The sequence below is a fragment of the Balearica regulorum genome, chromosome 2 (assembly GCF_011004875.1).
Source record: "Balearica regulorum gibbericeps isolate bBalReg1 chromosome 2, bBalReg1.pri, whole genome shotgun sequence".
In the NCBI taxonomy this organism is placed as follows: Eukaryota; Metazoa; Chordata; class Aves; order Gruiformes; family Gruidae; genus Balearica; species Balearica regulorum.
The window spans coordinates 104,064,391-104,081,248 of NC_046185.1; the positions used below are offsets into that span (position 1 = coordinate 104,064,391).

The following is a 16,858-nucleotide window of genomic DNA, read 5'->3' on the forward strand; positions in this document are numbered from 1 at the left end:
AGTACCGACCCCTGAGGGACACCACTTGTCACTGTTCTCCACTTGGACATTGAGCCGTTGACCACAGCTCTTTGAGTGTCACCATCCAGCCAATTCCTTATCCACCCCGTGGTCCATCCATCGAATCCATGTCTCTCCAATTTAGAGACAAGGATGTCATGCAGGACAGTGTCAAATGCCTTGCGCAAGTCCAGGTAGACGATGTCAGCTGCCCTCCCCTTATCCACCGACGGTGTAACCCCAGCATAAAAGGCCACCAAGTTTGTCAGGCACGATCTGCCCTTAGTGAAGCCATGTTGGCTGTCACCAATCACCTCCTTGTTTTCCATGTGCCTGAGCATAGTCTCCAGGAGGGTCTGCTCCATAATCTTGCCAGGTACGGAGGTGAGACTGACTGGCCTGTAGTTCCCTGGGTCTTCCTTTTTACCCTTCTTGAAAATGGGGGTTATGTTCCCCCTCTTCCAGTTGGTGGGAACTTCGCCGGACTGCCAGGACTTCTCAAATATGATGGCGAGGGGCCTGGCCACTTCATCCGCCAGTTCCCTGAAGACCTGTGGACGCATCTCATCAGGTCCCATGGACTTGTGCACCTTCAGGTTCCTTAGATATTCTCGAACCTGATCTTCTCCTACAGTGGGTGGTTCTGCATTCTCCCAGTCCTTGCCTTCTGTGACCTGGGCACTGTAGCTCAAGCATTTGCCAGTGAAGACTGAGGCAAAGAAGTCATTGAATACCTCAGCCTTTTCCATATCCTGGGTAACCAGGTCACCCGTTTCATTCCAGAGGGGACCCACATTTTCCCTCATCCTCCTTTTATCACTGACATACCTATAGAAGCTTTTCTTGTTGTCCTTGACATCCCTGGCCGGACTAATCTCTGTCAGGGCTTTGGCTTTCCTAACCTGATCCCTGGCTGCTCAGACAGTTTCTCTGTATTCTTCCCAGGTTACCTGCCCTTGCTTCCACCCTCTGTAGGCTTCCTTTTTTTTGTTTGACTTTGCCCAGGAGCTCCTTGTTCATCCATGGGGGCCTCTTGGTGTTTTTGCTTGACTTCCTCTTTGTTGGGATGCATCGCTCCTGAGCTTGGAGGAGGTGATGCTTGAATATTAGCCAGCTGTCTTGGGCCCCTCTTCCTTCCAGGGCTTTGTCCCTTGGTATTCTACCACGCAGATCCCTGAAGAGGCCAAAGTCTGCTCTCCTGAAGTCCAGGGTATTGAGCTTGCTGTGCGCCCTCCTTGCTGCCCGGAGGATCCTGAATTCCACCATTTCGTGGTCACTGCAGCCAAGGCTACCCTTGAGCTTCACATCCCCTACCAGGCCCTCCTTATTGGTGAGAACAAGGTCCAGTATGGCACCTCTCCTCGTGGGCTCCTCTATCACTTGGAAGAGAAAGTTGTCATCGACACATTCCAGGAACTTCCTCGATCGCTTGCGCTCAGCTGCGTTGTCCCTCCAGCAGATGTCAGGGTGGTTGAAGTCCCCCGTAAGGACCAGGGCTTGTGAGCGTGAGGCTGCTCCTGTCTGCCTCTAGAGGGCTTCATCTGCTCAGTCCCCCTGGTCAGGTGACCTGTAGCAGACCCCTGCTGTGATGTCCCCTGCCCTAGCCCTCCCTTTAATCCTGACCCGTAGGCTCTTGGTGGGCTCCTCCTCCATCCCCAGGTGGAGCTCCATGCACTCCAGCTGGTCTTTGACATAGAGGGCGACGCCCCCTCCTCATCTGCCCTGCCTGTCCTTCCTAAAGAGCCTGTACCCTTCCATCCCAACACTCCAGTCATAGGAGCTATCCCACCACGTCTCTGTAATGCCAATAAGGTCATGGCCTTGCAGGCACACACAGGTCTCCAGCTCCTCTTGTTTATTCCCCACGCTCCATGCATTCGCATAGAGGCATTTCAGTTGTGCCCCCGATGACGCTGACTTATTGGCTGGGGTGGCTGGGATTCTTTTGATGTATCTTCCCAGTGTTACCCCATTGGTTCCTGTTGCATCTGTAGCCCCCGGCTTGTCTCCTCTAGGCTTTCTGTTCATTTGATGCCAGTGATTTTTTTTATTTTATTATTACTATTTGAGGCAAGAATATGAAATCTTTTAGGACAAAAATACATGAGACAGATAGAATTTAAGTATTGGTACTTAGGGAAAAATTAAGATTTACTTTTAATGCTGTATTTTTAGGAAGAAAAGTTCTAGTGGTTAAAAATGAGAACTTAGTGTAAGCAATGAAAGTTCAGATACTCACAAATTTATTTTGTCTTTTTTTTTGATACCATAAAAAAAGAAAATTTTCAAAAACTGTTTTAACTCAAAGGTAACTATTGTGGATATAAAATTATTGCAAGATGCTTCTACAGACATCTGAATTCTGTTTACTGTTAAAATTTCAAAGTAAATTTTTGCACAGTGATCTTGGTAGATATTTAATATTTGTAAAGATTGGGTTCATAGTCCAGTTTTCAAAATACCCAAAATTTGGCAAATTATTTTTTCAGAGTGAAAAGAGGCATTAATATCAAAGGATTTTTCTCAACCAAAATAGCAATATAATATTAAAATAACTTACAGTGCATGTAGTAGTTTGTGATGATATGTAGCATGCTGTGCTATATAGTACTATAATAGTACCATATATAATAGTGTGCTATATAATGGTTTTATATCTACTATTAGGAAAAAGTGAATTTTATGGACGTTATGGGTGCACATTTTAAGGTATTTATCTATTCTGTGTTTTTCATTTTAGGTTTTATATGAACAGTTCAAGTTTTTCTTGAATCTCTACTTTCTCATCGTGTCCTGCTCACAGTTTGTACCAGCTTTGAAAATAGGCTACCTGTACACGTACTGGGCTCCTCTGGTAAACAGAAAAATACTATTAACTAGAAGTTTGGCTTTTTTTTTAAACTACAGATGAAAAGTTTATGTATACATACATGTTGTAAATTTGCATCTGGTAAACTGCCGTGATTAAAATATATGACAGAAGTAAAATGCTTATTTGAAATGACAGCATTTTACAGCATATACTCCAGAAGCTGTTGTTTGATAGCGCTCCTTTCCACCTGCTTACCAAACTCCTGCCCCACAGGCTGGAGGTCTTTTTTGTTAACCAGCTAGTCTGAGTGAGTAGTGCTACATTCTGGCTGCTGGTCACTTGAGAGCTTTAAAAAAAGCAAACAAAAAAACCCACCAGCTGATAGTAGAGAACCTGATTTGGTAACATAGGTAATTTGTGTGTTAAACTTCTTTCAGTTTATTGTTACTTGCTCACTACTTTATGTGTTCAGGCTAGATCAGAATTGAAAGCATAAACTTTTTGCATCCCTTCTGCATTGGTTTTGATCATGTAATTTTTTCACAAAAATTGAGATAACATATGTTAAGCCATGGATCAAGTAGGGGAAAAATGTGTCTTGAAAATAAGTTACTCAGTAAACATGCTTTTCCTAATTGATGACCCTGCCAGTTGCACTGGCTTCCTTTCAATATATCTCTGCAGTATTTTCTTGGGAAACTGTTCAAACCAGTTGCTTCTGACTCAGGTTTCCTAAGGTTTGAAAATTGTATTCTCTTCAGAGGAGGCTCTTTTGGTAGTCTGCCAGATATATTCCCATGATTTGGAATTCTTTTCTTGTTTGTAACCAGATTATTACCTTCTCTTTCATCTTCTTCCCAGCCCCTCCACTCCAGGTTTAAAAGCAAGGCAGGAAGAACAAGTGCTTTATTTTCTAAATTTATAAAAAATAGTATTTTTCAGTACCATTTATTCTCAGTGGTGTTCAAGAGAAACAGTGACATGCTGACTGCTTGAGTAAAGGTTGTCCTTAACAAGTCAATAGAGTAAATATTCTGGATTGATTTCATTGTTTTAATTGTTGCAGTGTGTGTCCTTTTAAGTATTGATAAATGGAGACACTGTCCTGGAGGTTCTTCACACCTCTGTTTCCAGACAACTTTTGGCTTCTGCTGCAACAAAAAACACTTCCAAGACAGAAAGCTTGTTCAGCAGTGGGGTTTGAAACAGATATTTACAAAGGTCTTTGTCACTGACCCAGTGAGAGAAGCCAGCCTTGTCTGGAAGTTGGTCTTTTTGCAGTCCTGTGTACAGCTCTATATGTTAGTGGGGTAGTGAGGTAAAAAAATCACTTGGCATCTCAGCCCATCTCATCCCTGCCCAAAGAAGGGAGAAAATACTGTATTTTGCAAACAACAGTAATCTGTTCTGTATAGACATGTTTGTCTTATTCAAGGATATTTTGAATTATGTTCCCCAGTTTTAACATACAGCCTGAAAATACAACAATATCTCAGTTAGTGCTAGTGGTACCCTTTTCTGCTAAACCCACTTGTTTCTACTTGAATAGCTTTTCTACTAACATTAACCTCCAGGTAAAAGAGATTAATTGGATGTTGACGGAGGCTCAGTATCTATGATGAAAATATAAAACATTTAAGTCAGACCCATTGGGCTGGCTTTGTTGCTTAACAGGTAAGTTTGGTTTTCTTTGAAGAGCGTGTAGCTGCTGATAGATTTTCAGTAATAATCAGAAGAGTAGCTATGACTTGGCTTGTATTTTCTCTCAAGATTTTAAAGGAAAAGACAAATTTTTTGGCCTGATGCCTCAAACCAACTGAATAGAAGTTGAGTATGTGCTAAAAGGTTTTTTGGCTGGGGGTTGGGTTTTCTTTTTTGGTGGTGTGTGGGGTTTTTGGGATTTTGCAGATTTGGGGGGGGCTTTTTCTTTTTTTTTTTTAGTTCAACAGGTTTTACAACAAACAGAACTAATACACTTAGATCAAGCACTAGAGTTTTTCAAACAAGACTGTGTTTTACTGGTTTGTTGTCATTTGCACAGCAGGGAATGGACTTCTCATTTCGAGTCCAACATACAAAGGATGTAAAGCATAAAAGTTTGATCGTAAGCAGTGTGCTAAATATATTTAACTGCTTACAGTTGAAGAAATATGACAGTTTTTTTTATAAGATTGGCTTCACAATTTCACTTTCCCTTTGGAAGAGTATCAAGTTCCTTTGAGCAAATTAGGAAAAAAAGAAAAGTCTTTCCTAAATTGTTCGTCATAGTCACAGTCAGCTGTACTGAGCTGCCCGGCAAGGTACCGAGACCTCTAGGGGAAATTCTTACAATTAATACCTTGCGATCTGTACTTTGATTACTGTCTACTTAATGAGATATGTCCAAATGGCAAATATGTTTGAAGGTACTTCAGGACTGCCTTTTTTTATGCTGCAAAAGCCAAAGCTCATGAAAATGCTGCTGCCAGAAAAGGGGAGAACCCTACTGGTCATTCAGTTATGTCCTAGGAGTGAAAAGGAATGCATTTCACAAAGGCACTTTTTTGTTCTACATAGTTCTAGTATAATTGTTGTAGCTAATGTAAAACTGAACAGACAAGAAGCGTTTAACTATAAGGCCATAACAGAATAAGCCTTGGAATTTTGGGCTGGAACTGCGAAACATTGCAGCTATTGCAAAGGAGAATTTTAGTCAAGACTCCTTTAGGAAAAATCTACACCTACACCCCTTTCTTGTTGCTGGGAGGTTAGGGGAAGGTTGGCAAACTATTGGACTTCTGCAAGAAAAGGAAGTCTAATGGTATAAATTTTTTTCTGTAGAAAGAAAGTATTGGTGGGTGTCTGAAGCTAGATAGATAATCTAGAACCTTATCTGTCGGAGGATTTGTGAATATTTGAATTTTTTAGCCATATTACTTATAGTAATGGTAAGATCCGTTTACTGTTGAGAATTTTATTTCCCTTTCACTGATGGAGAAAGGTTGAGCACTTGGGTTTAAGAAGCTAGAAGACCATATCTGAGGACGTTTAGAAAGAGAGAGAGGAAACTCTCACATGCTGATCCCTGAACTATTCTGTATTCCTTTTAGCTTACCATCCTTTGTGGCCAGAGACCATCTTAGTTGCATGTAGCACAATCCGTGCTTCCAGCAGAATCTGCAGTGGAACTGTCCTGTGAAAGTAGCAGCCAAAGCATTTAGATACTTAGCTTTCAGAACAACCCCCCCTTTTTCTTTGTCAATATTTGTGACGTGTTGGTAAATAACTACATTTTAGATGGCAAAATTAATCAAACTAGCCATCCATTTACCTTTTCATTTCTGTCTGTTAGGAAAAAGGCAGTGAACTCAATTGGAATTGGAGACTTCTTAAATGTTTTTGGTAAAGCCCTAAAATTTGTGGAAGATAGGAAAATAGGCTTATTGAATTATAAAGACTGTCTTTAGCTCATCCAAAATATTTTTTAAAATTTCAGATTATATCTAAATTATGTGCGTTTGGAGATGTACATTGTAAAAATATAATTAGAATAACTACAAGTATGATTTTGCCTTTTTTTTGGACTAAACTAAACACTAAAATCCAAATGAGAGGAAAAAAGTAAATATTCTAAGCACATGTTCTTACTCTGTATGGTATTCCTACTTGTGTATTTCTATTCTAGGACTTTGAGAATTCTGAATTGCATAATTATATCTTTAACAGGGATTTGTGTTGACGGTTACGGTGGTACGGGAAGCCGTTGATGAATTTCGACGTTACAAGAGAGACAAGGAAATGAACTCACAGTTATATAGCAAGCTGACAGTACGAGGTTAGCAAAACCATTTGTATAAATCCTTAAAATATTTCATCTTTTTCTTATATATACTTTTAGAGACTTTCAGTTCAAAGAAATAACTAACAGTCTCAAGCTGCACTATTCAGAATGAAGCTGATACTGAACTAAAGTGCTTGATTTCCCTCAGTTAACTGTGACTGTTAAACTTGATCTGTTTAAGAAGTTTTGTAAATCTCTTGTTGCTTGTAAAGGAAAGGTGTATGTATATAATTGTATATATTTTTTAAGCATTCTGCTGTTTAGTACTATTACTTCAAACTGCAGTTCTCCTCTGAAATTGATACCAAACAGTAACTCAGCAACACTGTCAGCTATCTGTCAAGTGTATATAGGAAATAAGGGATCAGTAACTAAGAAATGTGATCTAATTAAAATTCACTAGAGCCTTTGAAACTTGGTGGATATATTTGTGCTTAGAAAAAGGAAGATGTATTGTGAGTCAGCTTCAGTATAAAAAATACTGATTTCAATTTTTGCATATAATTTGAAATCTATATGATCATGTGGTAGGAACAATCAGTTTTCTTTCTAGAAATTAATAGAAGAAGAAATCAGTTATGACTTTTTTGGACTCAAAATGTTTGACAGGTTTTCATGAGGACTTTTGAGGAAATGAAGCACTTCAGCTGTGAAGTGATAATTAAATTTGATAGGATATTGTAAATTTTAAACATGGGCATAAGAGAAAAAAACTATGCACTCCTCTCCACTTTTATGTTGCTTAGCACATTTTACTGTTTAGATTCAGAACAGAGTGCCATGTAGAAAGGTGCCAAAAAAATAATGAATAACGTATTATTGAGTTGAATGGTAATGAATAACCTTACAAAACAACACGACCTTGCTATGACCTTCAAAAGTGATTTTGCTACAATATCCTAGGAAGTCTCTGTTAAGGATTTTCCTTGGCATAAAAGTTCTAGAAAATGGGAAGCCATTAAGGAACATGGGGCTGTGTCTTAAGTGGTTAAAGTATACGGCATACATTGTGCCAAGTGCAAATTCTGTTCACTAACTCCCAACATACATTTAGCTGCACTTTTTAATATATCTTGGTGAATATTTTCTAAGAGTCAGAGGGAAGAGTAACCTCACCAAATCTGGGGGTCTTAATTAGAAATTAAACTCTTGGAGTAGCTCTGGATAATATTATCTCCAGAAAAAATGAATAAAAGCTTGTAATGAACACAAGTATGTTCTGAAATCCTACCTCATTTTTTTAAAGTAATTGGAAGGTAAGTAAACAGGCAACAGTGTCATTAGTGATGACATAACCTGGCAGCTAAGAGGAATTTATACTGCTTCCTCACAATATGGAGACTTGCATTGTTTTCTGGAGTTTGGATACAGAAGGGAGCAACAGTAGGGAATATTTGCCTATCGTTCTTCCCTTCCATGTCAGCCTAAATTGCTTTATCAATATTTAGACATACCACTGTGGAAATTTGCAAATGGGATAGCTGTCATTTGTTTAACACAAGTGGTTACATTGCTGGCTTCCAGATTTCTTACAGTCTTTAATACAATCTGTAAAGAAATGGACTCAACGACTTTTCTTTCAGAGTTGTAATTTAACCTGCTAGTTTGCCTATTCATTTTTTTAGATCTGTTATGGTAGGCCACTGAATGCTCACCTTTGAAATAGATAGTACAATCTCACTCTGTTCAGCAGGAGTGCTAGTAATCTGAAATTCTTATTTCTGGAAGCACAGGTATAGTTTATAGTTACCAGTGTGACGTAAATGTCGAGGCTGACATCTGCTGTTTTAAGACCTAAGTTTGGTGCGTTTTGTGCCTTTTTTTCACTCAACCTTGTTTAGAGTTAATAGAGTAGTTTCTGGTAAATTGCTAGGCATTTAAGCAGCATTTGAGTAGAAGTTTTGGAATCCTGATTTCCTGTTTCCCAGTTCATGAAATATTTCGTGAGGTTATGTCTACTTGAGAAACGTTTCATTTTGTAGCTTCTCCTAGAAATAAGGAAGTTGTCCAATTAAAATCAGATTTGGTCACTTTTTGACACAGCTGTTTTCTAGATACAGAATAGAGTTTTAAAAATAGTATACAATAATATATAGGTAAAGCCCAATAGTTTTATCGGGAACTGACACGTGGAGTGCAATGACTTGTTCAAAAGAAGTTTTAAAAATGCACTTTTTTTTACGAAGGGTATCAGCTTTTACTCATAGATGTGTATGTCTATTTTGACTTCAGGTTTTGGTGTCAGTGCCATCATGAATTTTGTTTTCGTTCTGTTTTATGGCTTGGTTTTGGGTTTTGTGTGGTGTGTGTGGGGGTGTGTGGTTTTTTTTTTTTTTTTTTTTGAAGACTGTGATATTCTACAGAAGTAAAGATTCAAGATCTCTGCTTACAATGAACTCTCAACCCTGTGTTGACAATGGTGTGATCCATGAGCAAACAATGTTTTGAGTTGTGGTCAATTTTAAGAATGAAAACATTATTGCAGTCCCCACTCAAAATTAAGCTGTACTAAAAATTGCCACAAACACACATCGAAAATAATGAATAGATGATGAATTGCACCTTTTTCATGATATAGGGTTCTTTCATAATAAGGCATTCTGAAACTGAAAGGTACCACTTTGAGGCGAAAAATGGGATTTCCTGCTATGATAAAATTAGACTAAGATTTTTTCCAGGTTTTGAGAAGGATTTAGGTATTTATCTGTTGAAATTAATAAAGTCAAGTACTACACTTCTGCAAACTATTTATAAAAATAAACTTTCTATATAATCTACCTAAGTGTTAATATTGGCAGTACTCTTCATGTGGAAAAATTCACTTAGGCTTACTATACTAACCTGCAGGCTAATGGTTTGGAGAAAGAAGGCTTTGTTACTTGTGAATGAACAAACTTGATACTCATTTAATTAAAAGCCTGAAAATCGATGCCACTGTTAAGAGTCACTTTTCAGAGCAGAACTGCACTTTATACTGCTCTAGCATCTTTTTTTTTTTTTTCCCCCTAGTGATTTTATGACTTGTGTAGATTTTACAGTCTTTTCTTTGAAATAGGTATTTTTTCCATCTCAGAGATGGACAAACTGACATAGAGAGGTTAAGCACATTGCCTTTTCTCAAATTGGACAGCAGGAAAAGTTCAAGTTAGCACGATTCAATGTCACCCTTGGTTTAATTGTACTATTTATGGAAGATAAAAATGAGAATTTAATCATTTCTGGTTGGTTGTTTTGCAGAATTGTTTGTTTACTATAGGGAAACATGTATTTGTAGCAAGAGAAGCTGCTGGGATTTGAATTGTGATTAAATACTTGCATAAAAATAGTGTGGGTAGGCCAATTTGTAAGTTAAAAACTTTGTATACACCGTTGCAATAGATTAAAATTAGAAAGTCTTTGACTACCTAGCAGTGTTGACTTTCTGTGGAGTCATTCAGGAAACCCTAAATAGGTAAAAGATGTGATTATTATCTTATGACCTACATGTTGCTAGTGTAAGAAGTACCAGCTTTTGAAGATGGTGGATTCACATTAGTGATTCTTGAAGACTTAGAATTTCTCTTTAATAATTCAAAACGTTGAATAAGTCTTAGCTTTTTTTTATAGTAATGAGCTGTTCTGAGCAGGAAATCAAGGGAGAATGGGACATCTGTTTCACGTGTTACTGAATTGTACTTTGGCAGCAATGGCCAGCTTAATGTCCATAGACTGATTCTGATCCATGAGATATCCAGTGTTATGCAGTTTTTCTATTTGTCATGTAACATGGCAAAGCTCAGTCTTCAGTCATCCCTTGGTGAATTTGCTATGTGTAACTTTGCCCTTGTCAAGAAAGTAAACCTGCTACACGTGAAGTTTAAATAGTTTCTACTTTTTCAGCCCTTTGTGGCAAGTGATGGAACATGCAAATCGGTAAATGTATAGAATTTTTTTGTAAGTCAAGCGTACCTTTCTCCATGTCTTTCATGTGAATCTTTTCCCTGTATACTTTCCTAGATTATGGTATTGAATCTCTTAAGTTGTTCAGTGTATGATGCGTTCTGCAGTCTTAATCTTTTTGAGATATTTGTTGCAAAATCTACTTTCCTTTTTTTGCATGTCAAAGTCTGCAAATCCTCAATAGGCAGTTTTCAGTCAGGATGCAAGTTAAAGTTAGAAGGAGGAAGAGTATCTGCCTGTAGAATTGAAATGATCTTGCTGTTGAAGATCCTGTCAGTTTAACTGCCTTTTTTCTGCTTCAGAGCAGCTCACCTATGTATGCTTTTGTAAAGCAGAAACTGCAATGGAAAAAACTTTAGACCTGTGCGTGCAGGTTTAGGAAGACTTCAATTTTTCTTTCCTAAGGGACCATTATACTTTTGGTGCAGTGTCTTGTCTTGTGCTCTTAGGTATGACCAGTTAAATGCCTATGAAAAAGTGCTGCTATTCTGCAGAAGAATCACCTCAAGTTCATAAACAGGCTGTTACCTTTTTCATTAAGCTGCCAAAAGCCAATTGGATAATAAAATTGTAAAGCAATTTTTAATGTTTTCCCTTCCCATTCTTGAAGTTGGCAGTCCTGCCTTGAACCTCTCCTAGTTAGGTTTGCCCATGCAATGTTACTGAAATTTTGAAGAAAAAAGATGAAGAAAATAGCTAACTCTAATAGTCACAACCACGAGTTGCAGGAGAGGCATGCATCTGGCACTGCAAAAAAATCACGTTAAGCATCCTGAGATGAAGCGTTGCAGAATTCTCTCTTACTTTGCAACCTGCAAAGCAAAAGAAAAAATGAATGTCAGGAGAGATGAAATTAATGAAATAATTCCATCCGGGCTTCAAATGTGAAAGACTTATGTCTTTGCTGTATCCTTATGGGGTGTTTAAGAATGCAGTGAAGTTGAAAATGTATGCCAGAACTGCATGAAATTAAGAAAATATCAGTAACTGCTATACATAAGAAGAGAACAAAGTGTGAATGCTAGTATATTTCCTTTAAAATCTGAGAATTGAGAAGTCTTGTTTTAGAGAGCTACAATGATTTGAATTTTTTTTTTTTTTTTTTTACTTTTGAATGTCTGTTTATGCAGTGAGAGCTGCTCAGTTCCTAAAATGCCACCTTACTGAGTTTATATCTCAAATGACTTTTTTTAAATTGCTAAATGGTTTCTGTCAAGAGGCAGTCAATTTTCAATCATTTATACCTATGCTATCTGCAACTTTAAAATAAGGTGTTTGTCAGAATGTCTTGATTATTGTAATATTAGTCTTCTGCTGTTATTTGAAATCTGTATTAACATTAGAATTTCAGCTTTTCAAGAACAGGTCATCCTTCTGCTTTTTAAAGAGCTGCTGCATTAAAAAAAAAGTTATTTCTGCATCTAGAGGTACAACATTAGGTCTTTATTGCTTGCACTATTTCAACCCTACCAATGACTTCATTCCTGGTATTTAGACCATTTGGAACAGATAAATATTTAAAGAATTGCATCAATTTAATCTAACTGATTAGGGAAGCAGTAAGCAACAGAAACAGAACTTGAATTTTTAATGTAAGAAAAAATTTCAAAAAGAGGCTGGAAGAGAAGAAGTGTCAGAGGGACTGTTTTCTTCCATGTTTTTGCAGCATCCAGGAGATTGGGATAAGAAGGAATGGAGGCCATTTCATCCAAGAGGGGACAGTACACAGAGGAGAGGAGCTATGAAGCTTCTCTCCAGAGTTTTATATTGATGATTAAAGACTAACTTCAAATCACCCATGCAAGATGGAGTTTGGAAGAAGGATGTAAGGCACTTGCACTAAAAGATCAGCATCCTCACCTTGGACTCTCTGTAGCATTAAGCTTTCCCCATTTCCTACGAGCTCCGCCCTGCCAGCTCCCTATTATATTATGTATATTCTAATTATACTGACAACTCAAGCAAATAGATGCCAGGCAAAATTTTCATATGGTCTATACCTGACTCTTTTCATTCAAGAGCTCAATATTTATGAGTTAGAGACAAGCTCTGTTACCAACTCCAGAAGCAGTACTTCAGAAATTACTCAGGGTACCGTGGGTAAGATGTAATAATAAATCAAAAATAATTTGAAAATGCTACCCTCAGAAGTTACTGTTCTTTCAAGAGTGGCTTGCACTAAGGTAGTAGAGACACTTTTTAATAAAAGAAACAAAGTCATTTCTGACATAGTATATACCCACATTTTCTTTACTTAATTTCTTAAATTTTTATGTGAAATACTTGTTAGCACATATGAGATATATATTAGTTTTTCAAATCATTGCAATTCATTTCAAAAGGCTTTATCTTGGGTGTGTAATGAATTACTACAGACATATTTCAATGTTCCAGTTCTGCATAATTCTGTATGTTGCTTTAGGCAAAAGCCTTGCGCCTTGGTGGACTATAAAGTCTGAATGCGCAGCCACTTCTGACAGCATTGGACATTTTATTGGTAATTACACAGATGGTGAAGAGTGTTTTGCTATGGAGATGCTTTTAGAGAAAAAATAGTTTGCAAAAATAATTCATGCAGTGAATAATATTCAGTGTCTTTTTTTTCTCTAAATGCATCTTCACTAAGATGTAGTATTACATTATTTTAATGTTCTCCGAAATGGTATCTAATGAATCTCATTTTTGCTAGTCTAAAGGAAAGTGTTATTGGTTGACTTTTCAAAATTTTAAGTCACCTCTTGGATTACTACCCCATTTTACTATGGCATATGCCCTGCCATTCAGATACATTGTAGAATTAATTGTCTTGTATGTCACAGGCCGCTTCATTACGTGTGGGGATATACAGGATGCTCTAACAAAACATATTTTTGTGTGATAAAGATGGTATTCTGTAGTGTTGTACTAAGCCACCTAGAAAACAGTCTGATAAGGAAACTTTTCAATTCGTAATGTGAAATTCCCAGGATTGCTAGACTGAGTATGAGCAAAGGTGTAGCGTGGTTTCCTGTTGGTATACTTGGCATCAGGAGTTTTTGCTTTTTGCCTGCCTTACATCATGTTGCAAATTAATGTTCTACCTTCTGTGAGGCTTAGTGTCTTTTGATCTTTACTGTAGGTGCTGTTAGAACATGACTGTGGAAAGTTCAATTGTTTAAATTGATAAAATTGCTAGTAGTTGCGTTTGACTACTGTCACTGGTTTTGATCATACATGACTGTAGGTGGTGTAGATCTGAGACTTAACGTAGCTGGTACTAGGATTTTTGTGGCCATTATTACTACAATCAGTTGATTGACTTCATTATTACAGTGATAAACTGATGAAAATTGTTGTTGGAGGAATTGAGAACAAATAGGAAATGCTATCTTTTTAGTAAAGTGAACAGACTTAGAAAGCAAAGTAAATGCTACAATGTCTTTCTGGTGTATACTGTTCACTTCTAGTCAAAAGAGAATTCACAGGCTTGTGCACTTAAGCAGAGTAAATATGTTGATTTGGTATCAGACTGTTCTTTTAGTGGTTGAACTTTTAGTATTAGTTACTTTAGATTAAAAACAATAAAAAATTGTTGAGAGATTGACACTAACTTAATTTCCATAGGTATCTTGAAACTCCTGTAGGGAACTGCTAATGTTTCTTGCTACCGCTCTTTATACTTTGGTCTTCTGTTACTCCCTTCACCCTCACAAATATGTTATGGCAGAGTTAGGAGTCAGGTTGAAGATCTAATTTGGTTTATATTTGGGAATGGGATGAGTGGTGTGGTTTTGGCAATTGAAAAATTGAACTGGTGTGAGAGATCATTATCAATACAAAGACTGGCTTTCAGAAACAAGTTTGCAGGCAGGCCAAAGAAAAGTTCTGATTTTCCTCTGACATGGCACATTTTAGAAGTGCTAATGTCATGGAAAATGTGTTAAAAATTGGCTATAAGAATACATTTATTATTGACCAAATTAAACATAAACTAACTGTTACTTCTGCATGAAATGCGATTTTAACGAGCAAGTACTGAAAATAATTACTCACAACATGAATCTTACTACCTTTGACTAAAGGCACATGTAAGTATAAGGAATTTTTGAGGGTAACTACTTGATGTCTCTTCATTGAGAGTTATGATGATGAGGTCTCATGGATTTAGAAACTAGCTTAGTGGTTTTTTTTTTTTTTATACTTAGTATAACTTTGAGAGATGATACAATGCACATTGACAAATCTACTGTTTGTGATACTTTTGATTAAGCTTCAAACTGATTGCTGCTCATCCTGTGTTTTTGTGGGTCTTCTAATTTGTTCAGTCTGATTTTTATATAGAACCCTAGCACCGTACCATGTTTTGACATGCTTCTCATTTAATACCGGCCACTTGGAATCATGGTAGTGTTTCTGATGGGAAAAGGTATTTTGTATGGGGGTGTGTTTCAGCGCCTCAGGCTGTATAAATATGTGTGTTTACATCCTGAGTTAACAGGTTCTGAATTTATCACCTGTATCTTGGAAGAGGATACCCATATGTCATGACTTGTTTGTCTGCAAGGGTGGGGCTTTTTTGGTTTTTGGTGTTTTTTTTTTTATCTCAGGGAAGCAACTTTTTCTGGAATTGTAGCAGGGACCTGGGACTAGAACTCCTGAATTCTAATGAGATCAACCATACCTCATTTTGGGGCACTAGCTTAACCTCTCTGTCTCAGTTTTTCCATCCATCAAATAAGAATGTTAAATATTAATACCTTATGGAAGATACAGAAATTAAATTGGTACGTGTGCTGTGTATATTTTTGAATGAGTTGTTCACAGCAGTTACTGAATGGGCAGCTCTAGGGAATGAAAAACCTCGTTCAGCTTTTGATGTTTCACTTTTCTAAAATGAAATCTTCAGGCATTTCTTCTGAGTTTAGAGAGACTTACCTATTTTCCACAATAATTGCCAACAAGCGTCAGTGCCAATTACATCAGTAACTTCAGTGGCCAAGCAAAGCTACCTGTTGGTAACTGGGCTGTGACTAACAACTCATGTGTGAGAATGGTCCATGACTATAAGCCTGACAACTCTTGACTTGTCATAAATAGAAGTGCTGTCTAGTAGATGTGAAAGACTCCTTTTTCCTATTTTGCAACTCTGTTATACTATAGATCAAACTTGAGCATCTTCCATACCTATTTTTTTCCTCTAATACTTCTACAATAGCTAACTGGTTAACAAAACTAGATTTTTTTTAACCAGCGAATTATTTATTTAAATGGATGAAATCTATTTATTAATGTGTTCATCAGAGATCCATTTTATATAAACTATAACTGTCTTCACCAAATAATAACATCTTTAAGTATAACTTACATTCTGGGATTTATGTTCTTGTGACTTTATATTAATGTCTGCCTAAGTTGATTAAATTTCTTCTTTTTTTTAAGGTAAAGTGCAAGTTAAGAGTTCAGACATACAAGTTGGAGACCTCATCATAGTGGAAAAGGTTGATACTTTTTAACTATATTTTAGAGAATAAAGATTATTAACATGCTAATTATATTCTGAAGAAAAGTATATCGAGGTACTTATCTGTGAAGTACTAACTAGCTAGTATTTTAGTTCGTCTTATTTGAGAATCTTCAAGGAAGTCTATTTTTTATTAATTATAAGCTTAATTGAATGTAAGCATGTATATTTTATGAATCGGTATATGCTTAAATTTATCTAGCAAAGGGAATACAATTATTGAATTAAATTCTCTGGCTTGTACTGTGGTGAATGTTCTAAGATGTCTGATTACTGATACCTTTCTTCTGATGGTCAAATCAGTGTTTTTCTATGACTGAAGCCTTCAAGGATAAGTTTTGTTTATATAAAAACATATTTATATAAGTATAGTATGTACATAATATATGTATAATTAAATAATATTAAAGTTTATATATTTTTAAAGGGACAAAAAGCTTTCCGGTTTCATTGCAAACAGTGAGTGAGAGCTGTGAATTTTTTCCCCTCTATGTTAGTATTACAATAAAGACAATGTTGCTTATTTCATTTGGTTTTCTGAGGTACTAAGAAATTATTACGACCTTGAAAGCCAACTTAATTTTCTTGTCAGAGGAAACTATTTTTACTTAAGTTCATTTTGGAAAGGTAACTTGCTTTCTGTGTACCAGCAAGTGATTCCCATCATACTTTGTATTAGAGAGCTAATCCAGGGAGATGCTGGAAGGAGGCATCTCAAGTTGAAGCTTGTATCTACAGCTTTGTTTGAAGTGTTGGAAGATGCAGCTTGACAGCATAATCCTTAGTG

The 16,858-nt window shown here is 36.9% G+C and overlaps 1 protein-coding gene across 1 annotated transcript in view; it reads left to right on the plus strand.

Moving 5' to 3' along the window:
- The window catches only part of ATP9B (ATPase phospholipid transporting 9B (putative)), a 182,855-nt gene that overhangs the window by 32,786 nt on the left and 133,211 nt on the right, over positions 1 to 16,858 (plus strand). Inside the window, 3 exon segments of the mRNA XM_075745250.1 lie at positions 2,741 to 2,854; positions 6,518 to 6,626; positions 15,990 to 16,048. Of these exon segments, the coding sequence (XP_075601365.1) occupies positions 2,741 to 2,854; positions 6,518 to 6,626; positions 15,990 to 16,048 (282 nt within the window).